Genomic DNA, 20,221 nt, shown 5'->3' on the forward strand with positions numbered 1-20,221 from the left:
GCAAAAATTGACTTCTAGGGCAGGGAGTCAAATCACAACTCACTAATTTGAAAATATGCATTTTGAAGGGTGCTTTTTGCTCAGCTTTGTGGCATGGTGAAGAAGTATGAAACATGAAATCATATATTGATATAAGCATAAATACATACTATATATATTTACACACACATGTAAAAACATAGATTATGTGAAATGAATGTTATTAACCTCAGTTTAGTTCTTAAGTCATTATATGGAAGTTGTAAATATATAATTAGTAAAATCTTATTATGAAACTTACTGTTATAATACTGGATTGGCATTGATGTGTCGGGAAAGCAAAAGTTTTTTGTAAGATGACTAAAGTTTCAATATTCGTGAATATGTATTTCACAGATTTATTTTTTTATCTGCCATCTTTTAGATTGTCAATATTTTAATATATTGTTCCTATGTTCTTAGTTACTGACAAACACCAATTCAAACCAGAACAGATGTTGTATCGATTTCGCTATGATGATGGAACATTTTATCCAAGAAATGAAATGCAGGATGTAATTTCAAAGGTAACAGCCTTTCTCGTAACCTATTTAATAGCAGAATTCATGTTGTAATACTTCAGAAAAACAAAAAGCTGTTTAGAGACTTTAAAAATTGTTCTAGCATTTAAATTACGTATTCAAACCTTTTAATTTATTTTTCGTATTTCAAACATACTAAGTTAGATTGTTTTTTTCATTTTCTTAACTAGTTCTAAATGGAAGTACTGCTAGTGCATCACTCAGAAGGTTATATTCATAGAAAACTTTCACATGTAGCAACATATGGTTATGATACTTGAATAAATTTAAAATATACAAATATGTAAAATAAATGTAATACCAGTTTTCTTTGTACAGTTGACAAAATGTATATTGACATATGGATGAACAAATATAGGTGTATTATTATATGTATTTATTTTCTGTTTAAATTATGTCTAGAAATTCTATCTTCTAAGAAAAATAATTTAGAAAAACCTTTGTTTAGGTGTATATGTATACAACATGTATATGACAAATTTATAGCATAATTTAATCGTAGTCTTTAATGATTTAAGTCATATTAGTTTTATGATGTAATGCAACATTTGAATAATTTTTTAATTGGTGAAGTTTGTGCAATGATTCCAGAATGCTGACAATAAATTCATTTATTTCAAAATTTCATTGGCATGTCCCTTGAGTGATCTTACTTGCTTTTGACATATCTCTATTTTGCATAGGGTGTAAGATTATATTGCCGTCTTCATAGTCTGTTTACTCCAGTGATAAGGTGAGTCTGGTTTTTAAGTTCTGGGAGACTTAAATGGAAGTATTTATATTGCGTATTAGGTATACATTATTCAGCAAGAATTTATTTTATTTTATTTTTCTTCCAAAAGTGAAAATTTTGCTTTTAAATATTACTTTAAGTAATAATTTATCTTAAAATATCCTTAAATTTCTCTGAGCTTCTGATTCTACAATATCTTCTACTCTTTTTGTTATGATTTCTAAAATTATTTTGCTGTTAATTTGCAGTTAATTATAGGTTTGATAATGAAACAGTCCACATTTGGTTAATGTTTAATAACTAGTAGTTGACTGATTGGGAGAGGATTTGAAAATACTGTTTAAATATTTACCATTATGATTACTTGTATATTAACTTTTCAAAAATCTTTTTTCCAAAGAAGAGATTTTGTACTTGAAAATTAAGAATTACTTTGGAGTTAATACGTATACTTTTATAATTTTATTCTCTATCATGTTTTCCCTTCTGTTGAGTCATGCCTTTTTTTTTTTTTTTTTTAAAGAGGAATCGGGTTAATTTTCAACTTATCTCATTAGAAAGACAATGGAAAACTTTGAGTTTTGTATTATGATCACTTACAGAGTAGATCTTCAGTAGTACTGCTGTACTTTTGTAATGTACATTTATATACATTAACTGATAGAATGTTAAAATAATTCCAAATGGCCAGATGTTATTTGAAGTTTATTGACTAAATCATATTTTCAGAACTAAATTGCATGTACCATTTTCAAAATGAATAAAGATGCTTTTCAATCTTGGCTATAAAAGCCAAATGTTTGATGTGTACAGTGTTTCTGTTTTTTATTCTGATTTCCAATTCCAAGGAATTCTGAAGTTAAAAAAATTAAAAAGAGTCCAGAATTTGCTGTGTAAGTACATTGGAATGGCCTCTCATGCTGCAGAGAACACAGTGCATATAGGTTCTGGATAAGAAAACAAGAGCTTACCTGTTTGTTACTCCTGAAAGTGTCATGTCTGCTTTCACAAGAAGGCTTCGCAAAGTAGAAAGAGGTGGAAAAGAATAAATGTTAATTCTCTGCCATAATCCTGTCACAGATACCACTCAAATATTTTGCATAACTTAATACTAAGTACTTAACTCTATAGCAACTGGGTACTTAATTTTTTTTTCTGCTAAAATAGTACCAAAAAATAATGGTTTAATTCTCTGTCATCTGTGTATATGTAGATTTTGTATGTGCAATAATGTGTTCTGTAAATATATTTTAACCATATGGGATTTCATATCAAGAAAGTTACATTACGTCTTACAGAGGAGCTGGTAAGAAGGAATTGTTCTTTGGCTAGAAAAGACAATTGTTTATTAGCTGTCAAGGGAAAATTTATGAGAAAAAAACCATAAAACAGATGGAATGTGTGATAGCATGCTTTTAATATGTGTGTATTTGGCTTACAAAAAGAAAAATGACTTGGCGTGAAGATCCACAGACCCATGTTTTGTCTCTAATGGACGACCCTTTTCTTATCAATACTCATGGAAACCAAGATGAAATGGGAGATGATATGTCAGAAACATGGAAACAGATTTAAAAGATTTTTAAAAAACTGCTGTTTATTGGCTAACCTAGTTCACTTATTATTGAAATCTCAGAAATTTCAACCATTTATTAGGAAGCTTTTTCTATGGAAATGGGTATAATGATGTGAATATTAATTATAAGTTACTGACATAGGCTAAAGGATAGTGAAGGTAGCTACCAATTATTAGTTACTTTACAATTTTTTGCAGTTTGGATCTTTGACATTTTGATAAGACTGTCATTTTCTTATTCTCCTTTGATCCAGGCCTGCAAAATAAATGAGTTGTAGATTTCTGCCCTTGGGGCCCAGTTTGGATCAAGAGATTTTGTTGGTCTCTAACTAAACTTGGAATGATTTCTCGGTTCTGGGAAGTCTCCTGAATGGAGAGTCTGATGTGGATAGCCAGTTGATTCCCTGGGTTCCCTGGGAATATGGTGTCACTATGTCTGTGCATTGATAGACAAAATGAATGACAAGTTCTCAGGGTGTCTACTTGTGGTCCGGCCTGCAGAGCTGTATGTATAATCCCGTAGGGCAAATCCAGCCTTCCTGGAGAATTCGGGGAGGGGGAATAAAGGGTGTTGCTTTATTTTCCACATTTTGAGAAGTTTTTTAGTAGAATCTACCATGAATTAAAGGGAAGAAATTCTTTTTTATTATTCTTTTATTAATGAGATGTTTTATTTTTAACTAAATTATTACAAGATAGTACAGCGATAATAATCTATTTGGTTATAAGAAAATGTGGAAGAAGAGATGTCCTGTTTTGGTATCATTGTGGGTCTCTTCCCCTGGTATGAGCTGATGAAGGATTTTTCAGGTGTTGTTCGTACTTTGTAAACTTCTCTTATTTGCACATAATTTGGGCAATCAATTCAGAGTACACTGGTAAACTTTCCTGTTGTCTGGCTACTAAATGAAAACTTTCCTTGTGCTCACTTATCCTCTTGCTTAATGTTTTTGCTTTTTTTTTTTCTTTATAGAGATAAAGATTACCATTTAAGAACCTACAAATCTGTGGTCATGGCCAACAAACTGATAGACTGGTTAATTGCACAGGTAAATAGACAAACAGAAGTTTCTAAGTTTCATTCTCTGCTGCTTTAAACTTTGAGCATGTGAGTTAGGGACCATTTTTTTTTAAAAACAATATCTGCCTACAGATGAGGCACAGTGAAATAGCTTGCCCAAGTTCATACAGGTCATATGAAGCAGAGTTAGGATTTGAACCTGGATAATCAGACTTAGGAGTCCTTAAACTTAACGTTTATGTTATATGGTCTTTCAAAAGGAAGACGTTCCTATTTTAAAAATATCAGCTGAGATCCATCAAAGAACACAAAAGCACAATTTGAGTATAAGTGAAGAATAGCTATGCTCATATACTAAAAAATTTTTGATTTTTTTCTACTAATTTATTTTAAAATATCTGTTTATTTATTAGTCCTAGCAAGTTATTCTAATCTCCCTGTGTCTTTTTTCCTGTTAGATAACAATTGTGCTTTGAAAAATGAGCTTTAATATCTGCCTTCATATACGTTAAATAGAAAAGTACAGAATTTATTGTTGTTATTTTTGCTCTGCTTTGAGCAAAAGCAGGATTTGAATGCTGGCAGGTGGTACTGAGAAAATGTTATTTGCTTGTAAGTGAAACAAATTAGGAATATCTAGCCTGTCATAATAGATATTCAAATATAAATTTATTTAATTTTCTCATATTAGGTCAACTAATAAATGATCAAATGTTTTCAACCGATTAAAGAAAAGGCTAAGAAAACTGATATCCACTTTAACTGAACTTACTGTTTTGGGGGAGGGAAAATTGCTTAGTTGAAATGTAAGTCATTATGTTTGGGTAAGTGAGTCAACTTCATAGCAGTTTTACTTTTTTGTTCTTAAAGGGGCTTACTTTCTCTGTTACGAGTAGATAACATTTGATATTTCATATGAAATGTTTATATTTTTGTTTCAGTTATTATGATCCATATTTGGTTCATCTGTGCACATCCATTTTGAGATTTTTATTTAATATTAATTTCTAGTCTGTTCAAGACCGCCTATTTTTGTGTTTTGTAGCACTCATTTGTTATATTTAGAACTTCAGATTTTAGAAGAAACCAAACAATTTCCTTTAGATAAAACCCTAATTCATATTTCCGGTGGCTTTACACTGTGTTTTTTAACACTGTGGTCAACACGTGTCCCTGGAATCAGTTCTGTATTCAGAATCAGAGTTGGAATTTCACACAGAGATTATACTGCTATAGAATTCCTGTGAACTTATACAATATGTTGATTATGTGCAAAAACTGAGGAAAATTTATTTGAAAAGCTGGTGATGAATAAACATTTAAAGTTCTAACTCAGGAAGTCAGTTATCAACTTTTTCTTGGCACTTTTACTTTCCAAAGGTGAGCATTACAAAAGTAGAATAAGCTGCTCAGAAATGAACCAAGTTTCAATTATTTTTTTCTTCAGTTTTTTTTAGTGGTCTGTTATGACAGTATCTGTGGAAATGGTACATAGTAGAAACTGCATTGTATTGGGTCTCAGGCGGTATCTGATCCTGAGATACCAGGACTCAGACCTGGTATCTGATGCCAGCTCTGCTAATAACTAGTTACATAAACGTGGGAAAGTCACAGGATCTTTCATGATTTTAGTTTTCACAACTGTTTACTACTTACTATATACATGTCATCTTTTCCCTATCACCGAAGATATAATTCTGATACTGCAAACCTTATCCAAATTGGCATATCTGACATAATCCACTCATTACTTAGCTTCAAATTAGGACCACATGGGCTGCATTGGAAGAGAAAGACATAGTAAATCAATGATAAGAGAATAAGTTAAAATTCTAAATCTAATATGAAGGGTTTTTTTTTAAAATATAAAAAAGTAATGGTCTCTTTCCGCCAAGACTCTCAAATGATTCTTAATTTCCAGTGTTGACTAGAACAGAGTTAATTTGGACACTTTTAGAGGACAAAGTAAAGAACTGGCTCTAATACGGTTGTGTACATATTGTTTGGGGGTATATTCTAGATCCCACAGTTTTTCTCTTATTCTGCAATATATGTTATGTGATGTCATCTTGGAAAACATAATGACTTTTGTTTTCTTCTGAATACGTTTTTCACTTGCTGTTGGGCTGCTTCCAGTATAACGGTTTATAGTAAAATAACTTATTCCATGCAGTTAACTCCTTATTTGATAAGTGCATTAATTCATGTAAGATGTGACTCGTGTATGGAACACTCATGTTTTGTAACTAAATAATGCTTTGCTTCTTTTCCCCCAGGCAATTTTTGTTCTGCCATTTTTTTAATGCTCATCTGGTCTATGTGGCACAAGTAGGATTGTTGAAAGGCATAGGGCTTCCAAAACATTTTAGAACACATTTTTTACACCATTTTATTCAGTATAATATGCGTTTGGCCAGTATAGTGTTTGAATGATTAATCAAATAAAGCAATCAAATGTCAATGATTATTAAACAAGCATTTTTTGTAAGCTTAACATTTAAACAAGTGCTTTGATGATTAAAATAAAATAAGCAAAACAGGAAGCAGGCATAGTTTCTGCCTTCAGGGGACTATTAGTCAATTGGGCTCATTTTTATAAACACTCTAGGATTCTGCTCCAGTATCATGTATCACAGGAAGCTTTGCCAGGTCCTCTAACTTGCTCAGGGTCTTCTTCTGTGGGACTGGTTCCCCGGGCATATCTCCTGATCGTGAATGTTGACTAAATTGGAAAATAGTACTTACTATATACCACATTTTAAGTGACCAGATCCTTCACTGGATTTGAATTGCTCCAGGGCAGGTTAGTGTTTTATGTATGAGTGTTTTAATATTTTGTTTCTAGCACTTGGCACAATATGTAGGAAAAAAAATAAATCTCTTTTTAATGAATGCATGAAAATTATAAAACAGCTAGAATTTTGAAGAAGGTAAGATGCATAATCTGAAGTTACAGATTATTACTGTTTTGGTAGTTAACAGGAGGATTAGTGAAGGTTGGAATTGTCATAGCATGAGGTGGAATTTATCTTGATCCTTTATAGACAGAATTTCAGTGGGTGAAGGGTAAAGAGAGGGTATTGTAGGTATATTAGAGAAAGTACAGAAAAAAAATTATGATGCAGAAAAAAAATTATGATGATTTAGAAGAAAGGTAAAGCAACACCAGATTATGGCGTTGACAATAGAAATGGAATAGAAGCCAGGGAGAAGAGAAAATAAATTTGGTAGAGTACCTAAGTGCTAAAAGACAGGATTAGGAGAAAATGTGATAATGTGTCAAAAAGTTTCTTTAACTGTAAAACATACAACTGTAAGGTTATACACACACACACACACACACACACACACACACACACACACACACACACACAGTAATTCATACATATTCATAAACATGGATCCATACTTACATGAATAAAATATGTGTTTTCTAGATCAAAACCAAGAAAAGCTTGCTTTGGCTGTTTGGTTGGGTTCAGTTATGGGATCTGATTATTTTCTCAGCAAAGCAGTGTAAGAGAAGCTTGCATTTGCTGGCTCAGCCAAACAATTTACTCTTAAGGTCTTTCAAGTCACCATAAATTAATAGGTTTCTTTAGGGGGTCCTTAAAGAGCAAGGCAGTTTGGTGAGAGGGAAGAGTTAGTGGCTGAGATCATGCATAATGATTTTTACTTATCTTTATTTAGTGTGTTGTCAATTTACAAGATATTTCCCTATTGAATACTGGGATACAAGATCTAATAAATAACAGAAAGTCGTCATTTATAGTAGCAATAAATTTTAGGTACTTATATTTTCATGTTTAGTATAGTTTTTCTCAAGAAACATTATATCTTTGCTTTTCATTTAATGTCAAAAGAACGTGACTTCATAATCAAGTGAGTGTTTTATGACAATTAGATGCATCCTGTCCTATGAAGCAATGCATGTTGTGATACATGGAAGGCTTTGTCTGAATACAGGGCTCGGAATATCAAAGGTTGTAATGATGCAACAAAGCCTTCAGTTGCCTATTAACTAGCACGGTGCTTTTTTGGTTGACAGGGGGATTGCCGCACCAGAGAAGAGGCAATGATACTTGGTGTTGGACTCTGTGACAATGGATTTATGCACCATGGTAGGGATCTTTACCCTGGAAGCTTACAGATGTGTGTTTCATTGTTTTGGTTCTTCTTAGGACACTGGGACACTCGTGCTTCAGTGAGGTCATTTAGAGATGAACCAGCAAGACTTTCTGAGTCTTGCCATGGGTCCATGTCGGGTCACCACATCTGCATTCAATTTCACTGCTGGTGCCAGTCCTTTGTCGAATTACTGTTATCTCCTAGTTGCCATGATTTCTGTTCTATTTTTCTAGATTGTGCTGATTCCAGAAAAGTAATGGCTTGAACTAGAAGATTTTTTTTTTTTAATCTCATATATCTGGTTAAAACTACTTCAGATAGGACTCCTGGTTTTTCTGAATGGTGGTATATATTAGAATGATTACATGAGAGCATATGTATATGGCTGAATATTTATTGTTCTTATTAGGAAGAAATCACAGCATTTTAGGGAATTAAAACTATAATATCAAGCTTAAAACCTTCAAAAGTTTCAATTATTTTTCTCTTTAAAATGAAGCATCAGCAAGTAGCAATTTTATCTAAACGTCTATTGTAAAATATTGAGTTACAACCAGAGTTTTCCTTGCAAAAGTCTGTCAGTGAAGCATAAGCAGCTCAGCCCCCGCTGGCTTTATTGATGTCCTGTCTTGCTGCTTCTGACAGACTGTTTCGTGGAGGAAAACAGCTGTAGCAGAAATACCATGTGAGCTTTGGAAACTGCTTAGATCATTAACTCAAACATATTCTCATTTCTATTGTCAACTATGGCTTGTGTAGCTTTTTGATTTGTGGTTGATAGCTTCATTTAACTCATGTTGCCAACCAGTCTTCCATTCCAAGATCAATACATCCATTCATCTGGTCAACAATCATTTGTTGGAACTCTGTAAAAATAATGAAATAAAATAAAAGTCCTTTCTGATTGCTTACTGTACTCGTATGCTAAGTTATTTACGTTTATTACCTCATTTTAGTTTTATGCAACATTAGGTAGGTTTTATTTCCCCAGTTTTGCAGATAAGGAAATTGAAGTTCAGAGGGTTTAAGTAACTTTCTCAATGCTACACTTAGACCTGGAATTTAAACTCAGGCCTGTCTTTTTACAAAGGCTCACTCTTCCTACTGTGCCATGGGACCACTGTCTTACCTGGCTCAATGAAGCAATGTGACCCAAGTACACTGCAAGGTACTAAGGACAGATAAATAAAAAAATAGAAAAGATTTTTCTTTTAAAGTATCTTGACAGCTGACAGGGTATCACTGCATACAAATTCTTCTTATCAGTATTTAGTCTTATTTTTTAAAAAGCTAACAAAACATGAACCTTATATCTTCAGTACATGTCAGGGATCTTGGGGAGTTTGGGAAAAAATATTAATGTTCAGATAAAGGGGCAAAAACTAACCTCAAATAAGGTTATTTGAGAACATTGCTTTTAAAATGGACAGAACTAGGAATTCTTGGAAACTAAAATCACATTTCACCCAGAAGACATATTTCTGGTTGGAAGTGTTGGAACAAAAGTGACCACAATGGGACTTGCTTGCACACAGAAGGGCAGCACTTAATCCATTTGAATTTTCCCATGATTGTGCAGGATATTAAAAACATGCTGAAAATGTTTACTACAAGTCGAAAGCACCATAGGATTTTATGTTTTGGATGGCATGCATTTTTGGATTCATTATAATCTTTTATTTAAATTTAGATCTTAGTCTGGAAAGTGACAGTACAAAAAAGTTAAGTACAAAAAAGTTAACATTGAAAAAATACTGCTTTTAAAAATTCAAAATTCTTTAGGTAACAGTAGTTTAAAGGAAACAATGACTAAAAATTATAGAAAGGAAAAAAATCCTAGGGATATTTGTGAATGTAACTTGTTTTAGGAGTATAAAACTGAGGTTATGGGGCAGGTATTAATTTACCAAATGCCACTGGTATGGAAAATGAGTTTGATTTTTGGTTTAATTGAAGCAATTTGAATCTCTCTATGTTTCTGTAGTCCTTGAAAAGAGTGAATTCAAAGATGAACCCCTACTTTTTCGTTTTTTTGCGGATGAGGAAATGGAAGGGTCAAATATGAAACATCGACTTATGAAACACGATTTAAAAGTTGTGGAAAATGTTATAGCTAAATCGTTATTGGTAAGTTCATTAATATGTTATATAAATTCCCTTCTTGATTAGACATCAGCAGGAAACTATAAGCATGTTTGATTGTGATGCATATTACTTCATGCTGTTTGATTTTTAACTTTAATGTTAATATTTTGCATTTCAGATTAAATCTAACGAAGGCAGCTATGGATTCGGGCTAGAAGACAAAAATAAAGTTCCAATAATAAAGTTGGTAGAAAAGGGGTCTAATGCAGAGGTAATACGAATTAACATTTTTACTTAAACTTTATGTCATGACACACAAACTTGGTATAAAGGTTCTAAACAAATTGAAATCAGGCTTTAAGTATCTTTATTGAAGATGATGTTTCTGTATAATCTTACTCTGCAATTCTACCAAATACCTTTGGGATTTGTGGCAGTCAAGCCATGTCTGGACCCTCAGGGATAACTGGGGGCAGGAGATGGTGGTATTCTAGAGAACAGCAGCTGTGAACTTCCTGACCTCCTGGGAGGCCAAGTGGCTCAGCCTGTGTCCCTGGGGCTTCCCTAATCACAGATTCCAACCTGGAACCCCATGTGGACTGCATTGGGCGGGACCATATTATGTATGTTAGAAGTTTCTTCCATTCAGTCAAGGGCTGCATCTTCTGTTTTCCTATAACCATTGACTATCTTTTATATGAATGTAACTTTCATCAGTAAAGCACATGCTTTCACTTATTTTCTCATTGGATCAGTGCTGATTGGCATTCTCTCCCACCAGCCTTTTAAACAAAGGAATCTCCTGATCATTAATTCATTTATTCATTTAGAAAAATTTGTTTAGTACCTATTATGTGCTAGGCAGTGTTCTAGGCCCTGGGAAAACACAGTGAATAAAACTGACAAAGTTCCCTGCCTGAATGAAGCCTAATTTCCAGTGCTACGGCCCAAGTATGTCAGGTTTAACATATCCTCACTTTGCTGCCTGGCTTGTAATGTATTTAATCCTCAAGCAAACTCCTCAATATTTAGATTTTTAATAAAGCATGCGAGAATTAATGAAGTATGGCTTTTAACTTTGAATCTATTTAACTTTAGGTCAACTGTCACCCATCTTACTACCTGTGAATGCCCAAGGTCTCTGACTTTTACCAAAACACATATTCTTGCAAGACAAAGCTTTATGTACGACACACTTATTTCAAACAAAATAAGTCTGGTCAACTCATACTCTGTTAGTGGACCTGGCAACAAAGGTCGTTGCTAGTAATTTTCTATGAGAAGGAAATGTTTCTCTCAGGCATTTTCAGAGGATATCCTTAGAGCACAGCTTTATCTGACCATGCCACTGACAAAATGCCTTTGTGTAGGTGTCCATCATTTAGCTGGCAACTAAAACAGCAGGCAGCTTGTAGGCAGTGGCGCTGGCGAAGAAGAGAGGCCTGGTTGGCAAGGATGGGTAATGTCTTCCTTGTCCTCTTGTCAGAATCTTGCACTGTCGACACCTCTGTGCTTGTGGGAGCTCTCTTTCTTGCATTCTAGGCCATTCCTCTTCTTTGCACTGGAGACACTCATGCTAAAAGTTCATGGAAAGATTTATGTTATCTTTTGATTCTATTTTTCCAATAACTTTTTGAAGTACCCTATATGGGTATATACAGAGGTTGAAATTCTCTGAGTTAATTGGATATAGATGGAAAACACAGTTAGAAAAAAATAATAACCTGGGGTTTGACTGCAGTTAAAAGGATGAAATAAGAAAAAGAACCGTGAAATACAATGTGCAATACAACAAGAAGAGAGGGTCAAGGAAAAGCACAATGTCAAGTCAAGGAGGGACGAGGGGAGAATGTCAGCAAAGCTGTGTGATCAAATTGAAAGCTAGGTCAGAGAGAAGGATACCTGTGTTATACACAGTTCTGTTTTTATTTGTACGAAAACATTACCCATATGTTAAAATATCAAAATCTACAAGGTTTGAACCTCTTCAGATTATAATTTTGTTAAGAACTAGAGTCCTTATTAAAATATAATTTGGATTATTTTGCAATTTCTCTCTCAGATGGCTGGCATGGAAGTTGGGAAAAAGATTTTTGCTATTAATGGTGACCTGGTTTTTATGAGACCTTTCAATGAAGTGGATTGCTTGCTGAAATCATGCTTAAATAGCAGAAAGCCTCTAAGAGTTCTTGTGAGCACGAAGCCAAGGGAGTAAGTTGTATGATTTATATGAGATGTAAAAAAATTATGCATAGATGAGTAAAATGGAAAAGTTAACTAAGTAGATGATTGGAGTTAAGCACCTTATTTCTTAGAACATTTAAACCTCATCAGCATGACTAATACCGGTCATTACATGATGCTGAAAACTATCTTGCTTCTGATAATAAAATGTTGCTTAAATCAGGTAGTGTCAATAGAAATAATGCTTTCCGTTTGCTGCCCCAATTTTTCTCATCTGGGTTGGGTTGAGTGTGATCATATGTGAAGAAAACTGGTAGAAAACTTGAGAATAAAGAACTGCATTTCTCCATGTTCAGCTATAAGAATTACTGGTGCTAATAGTAGATTAACCCCCATTTATAATTAAATGCCCATAAGAGATAAAATCAAGACTGAAAGACACTGCATGCTTGCATGTACTTAGTAATATGTCCATTCCTTTTTTTAAAAAAATTCTATCTATCATCTTATCTACCAATGATTATAAAATACTTCATGTTTATAATAGAAAATTTAGAGAGCACGGAGTTTTCTAAAGGAAGACATTTTTCTTATAATATCACCCATAAATAACCATCATTATTTTTTTTGGAAATTCAGTGTTAATTGATTTTTCTAAGTATATGATACACATGGAACATTTAGATAACCATATATTTGCAAAGCAGAACCATGCTTTATATGCTACTTTGTGATTTTTTTTTGAAGTTAACAACTTATTACAGATATATTTGCAAGATATTGGCTTTTCTTCTGCAAATCATTTCCATTGATAGTCTAATATTCCCTTATCAGATTTATTATGAGTTGTTTAACCAATTAATTAATTGTGATAATACGTTTAAAGTGCTTAGCATAGTGTCTTAATGTTCTATGATTATATCAAAATTACTGCTTAAAGATTACCTACATAATTTATCAGTAGTGATAAGCAACTTCATTAATTTTAAGATAAATCAAGGTTATCACTTTAAAAACAAAAAGGTTGTTTATTTTAACTACTTGCAAAAATATTGTAAGTATATATAGTAAATATATATATTTATATTAAAAAATATATTTATATATACAGTTATATATTTAATATAAAAAATATATATTCAGGATATATATAGTTATATACATATAAAAATATGTAATTATATATATAAACTATATATAAAAAATATATAGTTTATATAAAATATATATATAGTTATATATATATTTTATATATATAGTTGTATATATATTTTATATATATAAAATATATATAGTTATATATATGTAGTTTATATAAAATATATATATTCAGGAATAGCTTTGTGCACTGGGCACTGATTATCTTAAGTTAAAATACATCGTAATAGGCTAGATTCTCTCTGGTCAGTCTCTTTATGGTCATGTTAAGTCATTAAGGTAGACGCTTCAGCTTCTACCAACAATTTACCAAGTGATCTGAAAAAGTGAGTGTAACTCATTAAAGTTCTAATTTAGGGAGATTGGGCTAAAGGGCAGCAAAGAACCACAGGAATGTCTTCCCTCTAGACCTAATTATGACCTATTCCTCCCTCTTTATCCAGCCCTCCTAGTTGCTTACCTCCTGACACTTTGAGGACATTTGAAAGGAAGAGGACAGACTGGAAAGGAAGAGGAGACTAGCATTCCAGAGCAATCACTTAGTAAACATAAAGGCCCTCCCTGTTGCCCCTGATTTAAACCTACAAATGCTGGTCCACTGATTATAGACATCACAAAAGTTAGAAGACTTTGAGGCCATCAACTTTAGAACTAAATAGATCAGGGCAAATCCTCAGTCCCAGAATTAGTCACTAGATGAGCAGAGTTGGAACCTGTGTCTTCCAGCTCCTCCCTCAGTGTTCGTTGTGCAGTGTCCAGAACCCTAGATGCCAGGTTCAAGCCTCTCTTCCACCACTTGCTAGCCCAGTGTGTTATTCCAAAGTCCTTATCCATAAAATGAGGATAAGAGTGCCTGTGCCATGGAGCTAGGGAGAACGTTAAATAAATCTAGATTTGTAAAGACCTTAGTGAGGTCTTCAGCACGTGGTAAGTACTCTAGAGATGTATATGATGCTCTGATCTGTTTTCTCATCTCATTTTGTTTCATTGCTTCTTTACATTAAGAGCCTATTTAGTATTGTATTTAAAAACTTTTTTGAAGATGGCATACTCATTTTTTCTTTTTAATGTGTTTGAAAAAACCTTTCCTATATATCCTTAGTCTAATGTATGAGTCCTATAAATCACTCTCATATTTTCTTACAATTGATTCTTTTAATTTAATAGTATCCTGTTTTGAGGGAAAAAAGGCAAAAATATGAAAAGTAAATACAACAGAATTTTCTTTTGATTCTAGCTCTATTTTACACTTGATAGTATCAAGGGATTTTTCAAAAGGCCTTATAACAGATAACATAGTACACTTATTTTCTACAAGAAATAGAACTTTCCTCTTAGTAAATTTAATTCTTCTTTGAATAGGCAATATTGTGTTCTCACAGTGGAAACATGTTCTCCAAAAGATCATTTTATAAGGGGAGTTCCAACATTTTGACCAAAATTCATTTCAGGGTGTTTTGTACAATTTTTGTTAAGAAAAAATATAATAATCTTCTTGAAGATTAGGGTAGGGTCAACCTTCCGTAGCAATATTAGAATGCTAAAAAGGCTTTGCTCAGAAAGAGTCGAGAGGCCATAATCCAAAAGCAACAGTAATTCACCATGTCCTGAAGGCTCTAAGTTATCTCATCTGAAATGTCTCTAGTTTAAATTAACCAGAGAATAACTTGTCCTCTACCTTGTCAGAAGTGGAGTAGGAGTCTTGCCATCATGAGTTAAGGAAAATGTATTAGCAAAAGTGAACTCTTATTCATAATATAGAGATGTATGAACTGCCTCTGGTTTTGTTTCACACTTAGCAGAATATGTACTTTTTTCCCTTTTTTTCCCTTTATGTTTCATTTTCAAGTGTGTCTTTTCAAGACACTAGTAGCTATATGCTATTCAAAGGATACAGCCCTGTACACCAAAAAGTATTTAATTAAGAATAAAGGATAAATCAATTCTGTGACCTCCATCCCACATATATGCGGATCACTTCACAGTGTATAGCCTAATTTACAGTAACACGTTCAAGTTTCCCTAGAACAGACAATTTGCATTTCTCTCCCCGAATGCTGGCCTAGGTTATATTTGAGGTTGCAGTGCCAGCCTCTGCCTTAGAGCCTAAACTCAGTCTGTGGCTTTCTCAAGTGGTCTAGGCACATAGTCTTGCTCAAACTGCCTCCAAATGCTACTTCATAAGCTGCAGGTAAGTCTTGCTGTACCTAACTTCAGACTCTGTCTAATGTGATCTTCAGTGGTGCCGACATTTATTTCACGATTAATTCATCCATTGGAAAACACTTTTGGTTTTGAGCATCAAGGGACATCCATCAAAATTTACTGCATTGTATTCATTTGTTTTTGCTCTCTACTGCAATTTGTTCTGCTCGTTTTCATTGTTATGATGTTCCATCTAATCCTGGGCTCTCTGCTTTTCATTGCTGCTGTCTGATTTCTGGCTTCCTCCTGTGCAGTATCTCATTGATTAGTGCCAAATTGGACATCGCTTGCTGGTTTGCCATGATGGCTTGATCAAGTTTTTCATCTCTTGGTGTTGTTTTCTCTGTGGATTCATTGGGAATATTTCTTTTCTTATTGGAGTTTACCTTTTGATCTGTTATTCTTTGCAACTTTCACTGTGTAAATCCTAAAGTTATTAATTATACTCTTAAATTATTTTGTTGTTGTGCTCAACAGATCTGTTCTTTATAACTAGTTCTTTGTTGTTCTTTGATGAAGTTCCAAACAGCTTTAAATGTATTAACTCTGTGGTTTTTCTGTATGAATTTTTATATAGAAATTTCATAGGGCACTCATTTCTTCTTTGTAACCATAAACTAATGAGAAAAGCTTCTATTTTATTAACTACCTATGTAGCTCATGGTGCATGTGATACAGGGCAATTTACCAGTAGTATCTCTTTTGATCCTCACCAACACCCTGCAAAATAAGTTTTAGCAGCATTCTCTTTCTGTGGAAAGTTTCTGTGAAACTTTCTCTGTTAGAAAACTTAAGGAGCTTATGTATCTAAGTTATTCAACTATGAAGGGACTAAATGAAGTTTCAAAGCTGGGTTTGTCTGACCCCAGGGCCTGCACCTTTTCAGGAAATTCTATGTAACGACTGTGTTTGATCTAGAAACTCTGCACCACATGCCTGCTGTGTGCCTTTGTGAGGGTGGAGACCATGTTTGTCTCCAAGGATTTCCAGCCCATTGTCTTTTGCATGGTAGAACCTCAATATGGGTTTATTGAAAGAAGGAGCGGAGATGTAGACGACTATTGTTTTAACCAATTGTGGCATTTAAAATTCTTCTTACCTTCTTTTCTGGTTGACTTTAGGACAGTGAAAATCCCAGATTCAGTGGATGGTCTTGGATTCCAGATACGAGGATTTGGCCCATCTGTTGTGCATGCAGTTGGAAGAGGTCAAAAACTTCCCTTGCATAGTAAACTCCTTGCCATCACGTTGTGTTTATTTCCTGCAGAAATTTATTTATTTATGTGTGTTTAAAACATGCAGAATCTCATGTTGTTGTGTTTTTTTCTCATTAACCATATTTTCACTGTATTAACTCAATGGTAGTACATTCCAGAAACAGTATTTTTGAAAGACTCTCGAAAATTCTGAGGCATATTTATCACTGTTAAAAATCTGATAAAAGAATGAGGCCTTAGTCTCATTCTGCATGCTTTGGGTTAGCCGAAGGATACAATCATGTTAAGGTTGTCTGTTTATATTTTTCTTGACTGCAAATAATTTTATTTTATTTTTTGCCAATAATTCAGAGATGTGAGTTTTCAGATTTGAGAAAAACTGTGGGCTTTATACCTGTTGTTATATAGTCCTTCAAATACTCCTATAGACCACGGATAAAGATTACTATAAAATGCATTTTAAATTTAATTTTATTGGCTAAAAAGTTACAATTTATTCTCTTTTTGTCCATTCATAGTTGCTACTTAACTTGATTTTTTTCTTAAGAATTTCTCTTTTATGTGCATATTAAATTGTTGGTGTTTTGAAAAACAAAAGTGAATACTATTTCAATATTTAGAGATTTTGTAAAGAAAGATTAATAAGGCATATGATTCTAGCTTTCTTATTTTGCCATTACATAGGTATATTTAGAAAATTAGATTGACTTGACATTAGAAAGGGAAAATAAATAATTAGCATTGTAAAGGTCACTTTGCAATATCCCTTCCAATGTTCTTAGAGAGGTAAGAAATATTCTGCTAAGCACAGTTTGAAAGGCAAGTTAAAAAGCAGAAAAGTGTGGAGAGGTCATTGCTATCAGAATCAAATTCATCAAGACCATAACAACTCTACCTTTACTGTATTTTAAAATTGCTTCCATTGTTGTATATATGATAAAAACGAATCTTATTCCAGAAGTTAATTTTTGGCACTTTTCCTATTTATATTTAAAGGAACTGTGGCTGCAGCAGCTGGCCTTCATCCTGGACAGTGTATTATCAAAGTAAATGGAATCAATGTCAGCAAAGAGACACATGCCAGTGTCATTGCACACGTTACCGCCTGCAGGAAATACAGGCGACCGACGAAGGTAAACTGCTCTTCAGCTTATCTGCACCTGGTGGAATAAATGAATAGAAGACCAAGGGGACAACATAGGGTGGTGCCAGAGATGTTTGTGGTTTCCAGTTCTAAGTTGGAGTTTGAATACAGCATTATAAATCCCATAATGATTATTTTATCTACATAATTAATTATAGTAGATTGTCTTTAAATAATTACATTTTATTGTTGTGGTGTTATCACCTGTTTAAAAAGTGCGCTTGGGTATGTTTAAAAAGTGTTCTGGGGTATTTTCATTTTCATTGTGATATGAGTTTATCAAATTGCAGTTCAGAGGTTTGAACTGTTTTCTTGACCCTTATGATTGCTTTAGAATATATGATGTTCATGGAGTGTCTGTGTCTGTATATATGAATTATAAATACTTAGACTGTTTATTTCAAGACTTCTGTGAAAAAGTAAAAATTGTGAATTTTATAAGGTCTGTGATAGATTTTTGGATATATTTATTTAGGTAACTGGATTTAGCTCTTAAAAGAAAACACCATAGTTTGCTTGGCATTTTAAAAAATTTTAAGCATTATTTTTTGACCCACACGTGCCACAGAAAAATAAAATTAGAATCCTAATTCATAAGCAAAGCTTATTATCTTATGAAGAAAAAGTGAGTATTGGACTGTAAGAGAAAATTCACTCAGTTTAATAAACTAGATGCGGAAAGAGCTTTAAAAGGAGAAGCCTTGTATTTTTTTCTGTCATGAATAGTGACGTAGTCTTTTCTGGATTTGAGATTATGACTTTGTGTCCAGACCAGGAAGATTAATGGCTATTTTCTCATAGGCCAGGGCTGATGTCCTGTAGAACACCGAACCTACATGAAAATAGCTGATCAATTTTGCTTGCTAATAAGGTCAAAACTAGCATAGCAAATTAGAATTTATACATAGATTCTAGTTGACAGTAGCTTAATAAATATTTGTTGAACTGTGTTATTGAATGAATTTTTAGAAAGACATCTGAAATTATCAAACCTTTTCCCTCCTATGAGAATTTTTATAAGCAGCCAAATAGGTTTGCGTTCCATTCCTTTTTATTTTCCCTGCCTGCCTTCTTGGAGAGATGTTGATCAGAGAAATGATTTTAAAAAGCAATAAGTAGAGAAATTTACTGAATAATGTGCTCTCTTAGGTATCTGTTGCTACAAAACAGACCACTCCAAAACTCAGTGGCTTTAAACAATAGTGATTATTTCTCCTGATTCTGTGGTGGACTGGGTGGTGGTTCCTGGAAGGCTGTGTGGTACCTGACTGGACATCTCAGCTCTCCTCCTTGTGGCCCTGTGGTGGGTCACCTTCCAGAGCCCATCCGAATGGCCACTCTTTCCAGTCTTTAGCAGGATTTTCCCTTCTGCATGATGTCCAGGTTTCAAAAGGGAATATTATGAGGGATAAACCCTTTACTTAGATTGTGCTTGTTAGTTTCCCTCTGGACAAATCAAGTCACCTGTCAAGCCCGGGGTTTGTTAAGAAGGAACTACAGGAAGGTGTGGATTCTGGGGGGTGTGGTTCATTGGCAGGTACAATGGGTTACCAAGATGTGTTTGAATGATCAAATATTAACTAGCATTTAATGATGTGTAGCAATATAATAATTAACACAATTGTGAAGCTACTAGAAGAGATAAATAGATAATACATATTATATCATACTTCAATAATCCAGTTCAATTCAGTATATCATTTTATCTAGGAAAAGTATAAGACTTAAAGTGATGCACCCCTTGACACATCTATTTGGTAGCCGTTTTACCTGCCTCTTTTCTCTAAGTAAGACCAGAACTGCTGTTTCAATTAAAATATAGGATTATTTATGACATGGAAGGATTAAAAGATACTTAAATGACTTGGGAACCCCATGAGACAAAAGATGTTCTTCCAATTTTCATATTTGTTTGATTCAAAAAATCATTGAATGTATTAAAACATATGTGACCATTTGGAGAGTGTTTAAATGGTTTGTAAAATTATAGATAATTGATTCATCAGAAAACTTGTCCATCTAACACTTATTTATTTTAAAATGTAATTTGTAATTTACTTAAAGATATACTTGAGGCATTGAAGTAATACATTGGGGAAATATGTCCTATTTAAAAGCATATATCTTTGGAAGATAAAATTTACATAAAACATATCTTTGGAAGATAAAACTTAAAAAGGATAAAGCTTAAGAGTCAGTTAAACAATATA

General features: G+C 33.4%; 1 protein-coding gene across 1 annotated transcript in view; it reads left to right on the forward strand.

Annotated features, from left to right (window-relative positions):
- The window catches only part of PREX2 (phosphatidylinositol-3,4,5-trisphosphate dependent Rac exchange factor 2), a 267,626-nt gene that overhangs the window by 125,717 nt on the left and 121,688 nt on the right, over nucleotides 1–20,221 (forward strand). Inside the window, exons 12-20 of the mRNA XM_063079604.1 lie at nucleotides 442–545; nucleotides 1,244–1,293; nucleotides 3,843–3,918; nucleotides 7,939–8,011; nucleotides 10,003–10,145; nucleotides 10,282–10,374; nucleotides 12,166–12,314; nucleotides 16,772–16,857; nucleotides 17,864–18,000. Of these exons, the coding sequence (XP_062935674.1) occupies nucleotides 442–545; nucleotides 1,244–1,293; nucleotides 3,843–3,918; nucleotides 7,939–8,011; nucleotides 10,003–10,145; nucleotides 10,282–10,374; nucleotides 12,166–12,314; nucleotides 16,772–16,857; nucleotides 17,864–18,000 (911 nt within the window). The remainder of the gene's footprint in view (nucleotides 1–441; nucleotides 546–1,243; nucleotides 1,294–3,842; nucleotides 3,919–7,938; nucleotides 8,012–10,002; nucleotides 10,146–10,281; nucleotides 10,375–12,165; nucleotides 12,315–16,771; nucleotides 16,858–17,863; nucleotides 18,001–20,221) is intronic.

The sequence above is a fragment of the Cynocephalus volans genome, chromosome 15 (genome assembly GCF_027409185.1).
Source record: "Cynocephalus volans isolate mCynVol1 chromosome 15, mCynVol1.pri, whole genome shotgun sequence".
NCBI lineage: Eukaryota > Metazoa > Chordata > Mammalia > Dermoptera > Cynocephalidae > Cynocephalus > Cynocephalus volans.